The sequence below is a fragment of the Arachis ipaensis genome, chromosome B2, assembly GCF_059453495.1.
Source record: "Arachis ipaensis isolate K30076 ecotype BB chromosome B2, ASM5945349v1, whole genome shotgun sequence".
NCBI classification, from domain to species: Eukaryota; Viridiplantae; Streptophyta; class Magnoliopsida; order Fabales; family Fabaceae; genus Arachis; species Arachis ipaensis.
This window is the reverse complement of record NC_142437.1, coordinates 2,439,901-2,450,419: the sequence shown is the minus strand read 5'-3', so window position 1 is coordinate 2,450,419 and position 10,519 is coordinate 2,439,901. Positions and strand designations below refer to the sequence as shown.

The following is a 10,519-nucleotide window of genomic DNA, read 5'->3' as shown; positions in this document are numbered from 1 at the left end:
ATATTAGCCAGTTGTTTTGAATGGGATTTGGTTGCCTCTGTCTTTTTTGGGCCGCAACAATTATTTATCAAAAGGGAAAGTACGAGGAGCCAATGGAATTGTACAATGAAAATTTAGGGAGTATTAGAGATATAACCATTAGTGTTATCTTTTTTCATTAGCTAAAACTTTTGGGATGAGTGGTATCATGACATGGTATTAGAACTCTAGATCCGAAAGGTCAAGAGTTCGATGTTTGGTGAACCCAAAAATCAATTTAAGCTTTTAGAAAGATGTTTATTTGTAAATTGTACGTCCATTGGCTCCCTAGCAGGACTCTTATCAAAATTGACCAAAATATGGTTCAATTCAAGGTCCTCTTTGTTACTTGTGCTGACCCTTGGTATTTTATATGTTAGTTATTAATTGGGTTAAGTATAATTTTGGTTCCTAAAGTATAGATCGAAAAATTTTTTCATTCTCAACATTTTGTTGCATACAAAATCGTCTCTAAATTTTAACTTAATTTTAAAATCGTCCTTTTGACCTAAATCTTAAAATTTTTGACTAAATTATTCTAATAAAAAATTATAAAATAAAAAATAAAAAAAGAACACGAGGAAAGGAGAGGGGAAGAAGAAGAAGGGGGAAGGGCATAGGGGAAGACCAAGAAGGGGGACGAGGAAGGTCAAGGGACGGACGGACGTCGACGCCGTGTTCGACATCAACGCCAGCAAATCTGTAAGGGTGGACGTCGCGTACTGCTTGCCGTTTCTGCTCCTCCTCTTCTCTTGCTCGTTAGTCGTTGCTGCTCCTCGCCAGTCGCAACTACTCCTCGTCACCCACCGCTATGCTTCGCGTCCTCGCCGCTCATCCTCTCTAGGGTTCCAATTCTGCTTCTAATTTTTTGATTTTGTTAATATATTGTTGATTTTTCTGTTTCTTCTGTTAATTATATTGTTGAATTTTTTTATTTGTGAATTTGTGGATTTTGTTAATTACATTATTTTTTATTCTGATTCTATTATTGATGTTGATTCTAATTCCATTCTACTTCTATGGTTTTTCTGCTTCTGATTCTGATTCCATTATCCATTGTCATTGTTGGTGCTTTTGGTTGCTTATGCTTCTGTTTCTTTTATTGTTGTTGTTCTTTAGAGTTGAGAGAGATAGTGATGGAGATTATACAGATTTATTTTTCATTTTTGTTTCTGCTTTTTTATGTTTATTACATTGTTTCATTGTTGTTGTTGATGATGCTTTGATGAAGAAGAGATGATGTTATGATGGAGAAGAAGAATAGAAAATGAGGATTTTGGTGAAGAAGGAGAAGGAAATTTTGGTTCAAACGACAATTTTAAAACTAAGTTAAACTTTAGAGACGAATTCAAATACAAAAAAAAAAGGTTGGAAACAAAAAATTTTCAGCCTCTACCTTAGAGACCAAAATCGTACTTAACCCTTATTAATTATATAGTAAACACACACAATACTTTTGTTAAATATTATTTTAATTTTATACTCTCGTATATTTAAATTAATTATATTTTTTATTATTCATAATTATTAATATAACAATAAATATTACTAAACATGTATAAATAAAAAATATAATAAATATAAACTAATCAGTTAGTTATTAAAATAAAAAATAATTACTTTAATATAAAAGTAAAATTAAAGATCTTTATTATAAAAATACTAGAATTTTATATAATTATTTAATAATAACCGAATTATAATTTGTTGGTTATAATTTTTAAAATATTAATAAGGATATTTATTTAAAATTTTAATTTTAAATTTTTCACTATTTTATATGTTTTTATTTATGTAAGACCGAGTCAACTAATTCAATCAGTAATTTATCAATTAAATTAATAAATTAATAATATGACCAATTTGATCACTAATTTAATTCTGACATCGACTATATTCAAAAATATTAGATGTAATCTAACCAAATCTTATTTAAGTCACCAAAAAAAAAATCTTATTTAGAGTAATTTATTGGATAATATTAAATTCACTTTATTTTATTTATATAATTTATCCTATCAAGGGAGTCCATTTTTTCTCGGCATATTCCACTATTTGCAAAATCTTAGGACTAGGGAGTTATTCTTTTTCAGAGAACATCATTTAATTTTTGAAAATTATTGTATTTATCATAAATTTTAGATTTTAAATCATAAATTTTTAATTATAAATATTATTCTATATTTTTAAAAAATATTATTTTTGTGATTAAAAACTAAAAATTAGTTAATATTAACAAACTAAATAATGTTGGTCTCAATAGCTTTTTTAAAAAAAAATTATCAATTCTAACTTTTTTTTATTTTTGAGTGAATACCCAATTCAATCTTTGATCTTTGATAATTTCTTCGACTGAGGTTTCATCCAAACAAAAAAAATATGAGAGTGGTTAGTCTCTCTATTAATGATCTCTCTTTAAAACATACTTACATAACACGTTAATCACTATTATATCCTCTATTTAATTTTTATAAGTAAAAATAATTTAAAAATTACTAATATTTTTTGGTTTTACAGAGTAAATTATTTAGCTAATATGTTTAAAAAAGATAATAAAAAATAAAATAAAAAATTAAAAATCTTGATAATTATCCTTAAAAAACAATGAGACTCTCAACAAAAAAGAATTTGTTAATCTTAGTTTGTTTTTAATAGATAAATCAATAGTTTAATATATCATGTAGGCTTATTCCATTAATATCAATAAAAAATATTGACAAAGGGAAGTTTTTTTTTTTTTTTGAGGACTTTATTGTCTTTTGAAATAATTGTCAGATGTTTAGAATTTTTTCTCTTTTATTTTTCCATGAAAAAGCACTCACACTCATGAAAAGAAAACCCTATATAAGGAGCCCATTTATATTCTTGAACTTTGCTCCTTTCCTTATGCAGTTTTAGAAGTGGCAAAACATGTATGTATTAATTAGTATAGAGTTAGATTTTTAGTTTATCTAGTTTCATAATTCCAACAGAAAAATTAACAGAAAATGTTTCCCTGCCCACTATTGTTTTTTGCTTGTTTTATATTGTTGACAATAAATATTTAATTTTAAAGTATTAATTTTGTAAAATATTTTAAGTTTCATCCAATTAAATTTGTTTACTTCTTTTTGAATGTTTACGTTTCATCCAATTATTTTTATGCATGAAACATGTTTACATTAACGAATTCTTAATTATACTTTTGCAGAAACAATTATGGTGGCACCTATTACTACTGCTGCTTCAATGTGTGCATTTCACAATGTTGTGTTAGCAACACAAAACTATGGTATAAAAAAGGGCATCAAACAAGGACTTGGAGTGAAGCGTGGTTCTTGTGGTGGCTTACAAATGAAGGCAAATGCCCAAAATCATAATGGTGATGATAAGATTTCCAAAGTTGTTAGCAAATCTTCTATTCGTCAAAACTTTACCATCAGATCATATGAAGTTGATGCTAATGGAATTGCATCTATTGAGACTTTGATGAACTATTTTCAGGTTTGTCGTTAAACATCATCATCATTTTTAATCATACAAATGAGCTGCTGAAAACAAATTAAGACATGGTTAATAAAGTTAACAGATATTATGTAAATGCTATAGATTGTTAATATATATATATATATATATATATATATTAATTTTTTGTTTTTAGATTGGCAAAAGTGTATGTTAGTTAACTTGAAATTTTACCAAAATAAAATATGAATTAATCATGTATCAAGAATTTAAGGTACAACATGAAAATACACAAAGTATGACTGAGAAATATGATGATGTCCATTAAAATGATGTCACTAGTAATTTTTTTAATTAGTCTTTGAAATTTTTAAAATTAGACATTTTAATTTTTTAGATTTTAAAATACACAAAATAATTTTCAATTTTATCACCGTTAGATAATACAGTCATCTTTTAGTTTGACCAATTAATTACTAATAGTGACGATTAGTTTCTAATAGTGACGGTTGACATAAAATACAAATTCACACACGTGATAACAAAAGAAAAGGCGCGTGGGTTTGTGTATTAGTGTGAAAACAAAAAAAAAATCACAAAGTATGCGCGCGTTTGATATTAGAAGAGTTTGTGAAGCGCACCTAAAATATAAAATATTAGATTATTCTTAAAAGGTGTTGTTTTTTGTGAAAAAAGTGTATCCATTGATATTAAGATAAGACTACGTTTTATAAATGATCTTTTTATTATTTAAAGAGATATTTTTTAAGTGATATCATAATTGTATTATCTATTTTACTATAAACAAGTAACAAAAAAAAAATAGAAAAACATAGCCTATTCTATAAATATGCTACTCTTTTTTAATCTAACCCAAAAAAAATGTTTTTTTTTTGTCTACCTAGCATAATGAACATAATTATCTGCATACTTATTAAATTGAACATTTGATATATTCATTGTTCACATTGTTTAGTATTTTTATTGTCTACCTATATTTTTCCATATCCATAACATACAATATTATTGTTATCTCATTTGGCTCTATTATTTGTTTCATAGAGCTCTATAATTGATCACTGTAACACACTTGGGATCCACGTTGATGCAGCTGGTTCTTCGAAAGAAATGATCAAAAGGAACTTAGTATGGGTATATAGTGAAATGCAGGTTTGGATTTACCGTTATCCTAAATGGTAAGTCTTCCTATACATATTTATAATTTTAATCTTATTGATATCTTTACGATCAATAATGATGACTCTATAACATATCTATCACTGGATTTGGTTGAGTAGTAGTTTATAGGAGATCGATTGATATTTATTTGACTATGAAACAAGATTGCTATACATTCATAAAGAATAATTATTCAGTGTTTTAAGAGTAAGATAAAACGATTTACTCTTTCTAATTAGTTTAGATCACATAAGCTCAAATGACTTTGTTATAAATATTCTGTTACAAACAAGAGAGCAATCTAAAGAAAGTATATTATGTATTATTCAGTCTGATCAAAAAATACAATGTACAAGGGGTATATATAAGTGTTAGAAGAATCAAAGTAATAAAAATATAGAATCCTACAATTAATATACAGATATGCTATATAAATATAAACGATACTAACTGATCTAAAATGATTCTAATGATTCTCTAACATCCCCCCTCAAACTCAAATGGGAGCTAAGAATACCATCTTGTGTTTGGATAACAAAGTCCGGAAATGAGTCGGGTGATGAGCTTTCGTGAAAATATCAGCAGTCTGATCCGGTGTTCCAACAGCAATGAGTCGAACAGCATCAATAAAGATACATTGCCGAACAAAGTGACAACCAATCTCAATGTGTTTGGTGCGTTCATGAAAGACATCATTATGAGCAATCTGAATAGCACTGCGGTTGTCACAAAAAATATCAGTAGGGGACGACTGAGGAGCACCCAAATCTTCGAGAAGCCAACGAATCGAGATAACCTCAGCAGTAGTGCCAGCAAGGGCACGGTACTCAGCTTCTATGCTTGATCTAGCAGTGAACGTTTGCTTCTTAGTACGCCAAGAAATGAGAGCATCGCCAAGAAACAAACAGTAACCAGTAGTAGAACGACGATTAGTGGGATCACCAGCCCAATTAGCATCGGAGTATGCCTGAAGGGACAAAGAGGAATGGGCAGAAAAATAAGGGCCATGAAATAGAGTGCCTTTAATGTAGCGAAGAATGCGAAGAACTGCTGCATAGTGAGTAGTACGAGGAGCTAACAAAAACTGGCTAAGTACATGAACTGGATAGGCGATGTTTGGTCGGGTGACAGTTAAGTAGACGAGTCCTCCAACTAGCTATCGATAGAGAGTAGGATTATCCAAAACAGTGCCATCTATAGGAGTAAATCGAATATTAGGCTCAAGAGGAGTAGACTCAGTCCGACTATCTGTAATCCCGGCTCGAGCAAGAAGATCTGAAGCATATTTAGCTTGAGAGAGATAGATGCCATCATCGGTGGATATGACTTCTAGACCAAGGAAATAGCTGAGAGAACCAAGATCTTTCATCTCAAAAGTACGTTGAAGGGACGCCTTAAGATCAGAGATACCATCAGTATCATCTCCAGTAATGATCATGTCATCAACATACAGAAGTAGAAGAACAACTCCACGGTCACTTTTACGAATAAAGAAAGCATTCTCATGAGGACTGCAAGTGAAACCAAGACTACATATGGTAGTGCTGAACTTGTCAAACCATTCACGAGGAGCTTGCTTAAACCCATAGAGTGCCTTGCGAAGTAGACAAACTTTTCCAAAAGGACACGGATAACCCGGAGGGGGTTTCATATAGACCTGTTGTTTCAAATCTCCATTAAGAAAAGCATTTTTCACATCCATCTGACTGAGAGACTATTTTTTTATTGCAGCAATGGCAAGAAGAGCTCGAACAGATATGAGACGAGAAATAGGAGCAAAAGTCTCTTCATAGTCAATACCATACTCTTGCGTACAACCCTGAGCAACTAGTCGTGCCTTATAACGGTCAATAGAACCATCAGAGCGAGTCTTGATCTTGTATACTCATCTGCTTCCCACAACTTCTTGATTAGAAGGAGAATCAACCAAGTCCCAAGTGTGTGCTTTTTCAGTCTTGATCTTGTATACCCATATTGTATATTGTGTATTATCCAGTCTGATCAAAAAATACAATGTACAAGGAATATATATAGATGCCAGAAGAATCAAAGTAATAAAAGTATAGAATCCTACGATTAATATACAGATATACTATATAAATATAAACGATACTAACTGATCTAAAATGATTCTAATGATTCTCTAACATATTCAATAATAACTTATCATTCAATTAATATATCAGTATGTCTAAGAGTTATAATTTGTACTGAGAACATCTAATAATTTTTTCAAATTTTGTATCCAAAATTAATTTATGAATATATTAGTTTTGTCAAAGTGAAAACTACTTCTACACATAGGATATAACATGTAATCATAGTACTATGTGAACAATAAATCTGTTTGTTAGTTTCACTTTTAGTTATGTTGACAAATTAGGAAAGGTACTGTATGATTATGTTATTTTGATAATTAAAATTAATTTTATTGGCATAATAAAAATCAATTAAAGAATAAAGAGGAGACACAAAAAAAAAACTTAATTAAACACTTAAACTTAATTATAAAAACACCATAATTCACCTGATATTTCTCTACAAATTAAATAGCAATATATTGCTTTCTTAAGTAATTATAAAAGTCTATGTACTATATATTCTCTCTCTGTATATTAAGCCTTATGGAATTTTTTTTAGATTTGGTCTTGGTTGAATTCTTATAGTTTCTTTTAGGGTGGAAACTCAGGTGCAGTTGACTTCACATGAAATTGATATTTAAGAGCTGTTAAATGATTTGACTAAATTTTCATCTAACAGCTCTCAGGTATCAACTTTACGTGAAGTCGACTTCACCTGAGTTTTTACCTTCTTTTAGGATGTTATTGTCATATTTTTTCATTTAATTTTTTTTTACGTTTACAATAATACTAAAAAATAATTAAAATTTGTCTTATTTAATATTTATTAATTATTACAATAATTACTAAATAAAATAAATTCTAACTATTTTTTTATTGAACATTTCCACATTTGTATTATACAGGGATGATGTAGTTGAAGTGGAAACTTGGTTATCTTCAGAAGGAAAGAATGCTGCGCGCTTCAATTGGATTGTGCGAGATTTCAAAACAAATCAAATGTTGAATAGAGCCTCAAGGTTTATAAATCAATTACTTTTAAACATTTTCTTCCTCACTTTCCAACAATCACATCGTCAAACCTAAAAAAAATGATCTTTTTCTTGGGAGGAAAAATAGAAAATATGACATCATTTTTTTTCTTTCTCGAAAATCAACTTTAACAGAAAAAATTTGGATGGAAAATTATATTTATATCGCATAGATTGACATTATCACATAAGTATACATAAAGATAAATAATATTATACATGTATGATAGTATTATACGAGGCTTGTTTTATAAAGAGTAATTTACACTAATATTTAAGGTGTACAACACTAAAATCCAATAAAAACTTCATGCCAAAATAATTCTGAAAAAAAAATCACTATATTTGGAATAATTATATATATAATATCTTTTTACACTTTTACATACATACATGAGTATCCATTTTTTTTTTCATGATTAATAGAGATGTTATTAAAAAAAATTATTATATAAACTCTCATAATTTATAATTTTTGGACGCTATTCGAAATTAACTTGATTAGTAAAGAAAAAAAATAACTTAAATCCTAAATTTTAAATTTTAAATTCTAAACTTTAAATTCTAAAATATAAATCTTGAAAAACATAATCAATTGATTTGGATTTGAATTTTAATACTGTCTATGCAGTGTTTGTGTGTTGATGAACAAATTGACAAGAAGATTATCTAAAATACCGGTAGAAGTCAGAAGGGAATTTGAGTCCTATCTTAAAAATTCCAGAATTATTATAGAAGGTGATGACAAAAAAATACCTAAACTTGATGACACATCAGCAGATTATATTTGTCTTGATTTAAAGGTATACATGTTTTCTTTTCTAATAATTTTTTTTTTTTCATTGATTATTTTTTTAAATTTATATTATGTAACATGTGCGTGTTAATTTTCAGCCAAGATGGAGTGATATAGATATAAATTTTCATGTCAATAATGCGAAATATGTTAGTTGGATTCTAGAGGTATTTAATTTCTTTTTCTAATATATACTTTTAGAATTTAACTAGACAACTAATTTTTGGTACTTAATATCAACTAATTTTTTAAACTATTTTTTACTTTGAAATATGTAGAGTATTCCAGAATCAATCTTGATGAATTATGAGTTATCTTCCCTGACTTTGAAATTCAAGAGGGAGTGTAAGAGAGACAGTAAGTTACAATCTCTAGCTGAAGTTTGTAGTGACAATAATAATAACAATAATAATAATAACGTTGAGTACAATCATATGCTTCGATCTGAAGATGGTGTTGAGATTTTGAGAGGAAGGACTGAGTGGAGACTCAAACCTACTAACAACTTTGACATTTTTAATCATGATCCAGAAGCTTCCATTAAAGACTTGTAATTGGGACTTGGGAATTGCATTAGTCTCTATTTGGAAAGATAGGAGACTCGAATCCGCAACCTCTTAATTGAGTATAGGGAGTCTATACCATGTGTGTCTCTGTTACTTTGATGGTTAATAATAATAACAGAAATATTAAGATAAAAAAATAATCAGAATTTATTTTATTAAACATATTATATTTATTGTAATCATATTGTATACTTTAAATATTATGGTAATTACATTGTGTATTTTAAATATTTTTTTTTTTTATAATTTTTTTATTTTATATGTTCATAAACCTTTTTTAAAAAAAAAATCCAATAACTTCATATCATACGTCAATTGCTTTTATTATACACGAAAAATATAACACAAAAAGGGATAAATAAAAATTTTATGTAAAGATTGGCCTCCTTATATTAAAATTTTTAAATCTGTCTTTATATATAATATTTATAATTATATAGTTATTATATCTAAAACAATCATGTTAATATAAAATATATATTAAACATAAATTAAATAATACACACGTGCGCGCGCGCACATATATATATATATTTTGATTGATTTTAGTTTATAAATAATATTTTGTATCTAATATTACTTACTTATTCTAACAATAACCAAAAAATATAAAATAAGATAAGTTTAAACAATTTTGTGCTAATTTTCTGTTGTCTCCTAAATATTTAATCAATCAATTATTTTTTTTAAAAAAAAGTTTTAAAATTTATCCAACTCTTTTAGTGATGCACTAAGCACATGTCATGCTAAGAAGTGATGATAATAACTTTATGTCAACTAAAGGGAAATGATATTTGGCCAAAGCTTATATGTCAACTAAACCAAAACCAATCTAAACCATACATTGTATTTTGATAAAGAGAGAAGTGTGTGAAAAAAAAATATTTAAGTCTTTTTATAAAATTAAATAATAAAATATTTTTATTATTAAATTATAAAAATATTTTAATAAAAATAATAATATAATATATATTTTAAAAAATAAAAATTAATTACGAACGTAAAAAATATAATTCACGTATTATTTTGTTATTTATCTATACTTTTAACATATTGGTACGTATAAATTTATCATCTTACAAAAACAAATATCTTTTGTTAATATCATAATCCTATGATATATATATATATATGCAAAGATATTGTTACATCACTTTATACAAATCCAAGACCTACCATGTCATATTGAATCAAATAATGTAATTAAATTGAGCTATATCAGTCTCCTTTTATTTTTAAATGTTAAGATACACTAAGTTCCATACGGATTTTACAAAGTTTGAAGTTAGAAACTTGTTGACATTATCTGCAATCATCATTTTCCAATAAAATGACAAATATCAAATGGCAGAGCACCTTATATGATAAGATTCTCTTCTTGTTCTAGTTCTAGTATAATCAATG

At 27.6% G+C, this 10,519-nt stretch overlaps 1 protein-coding gene across 1 annotated transcript; it reads left to right on the top strand.

The window, feature by feature from the left end:
* Positions 1-3,336: 3,336 nt before the first annotated feature.
* Positions 3,337-9,103, top strand: LOC107626553 (palmitoyl-acyl carrier protein thioesterase, chloroplastic-like). Its single transcript, XM_016329456.3, has 6 exons — positions 3,337-3,501; positions 4,525-4,658; positions 7,628-7,741; positions 8,385-8,556; positions 8,648-8,716; positions 8,828-9,103. Exons 1-6 carry the CDS (start codon positions 3,352-3,354, stop codon positions 9,101-9,103), a joined length of 915 nt encoding a protein of 304 aa, XP_016184942.2. The 5' UTR covers positions 3,337-3,351.
* The last annotated feature ends 1,416 nt before the right edge of the window (positions 9,104-10,519 follow it).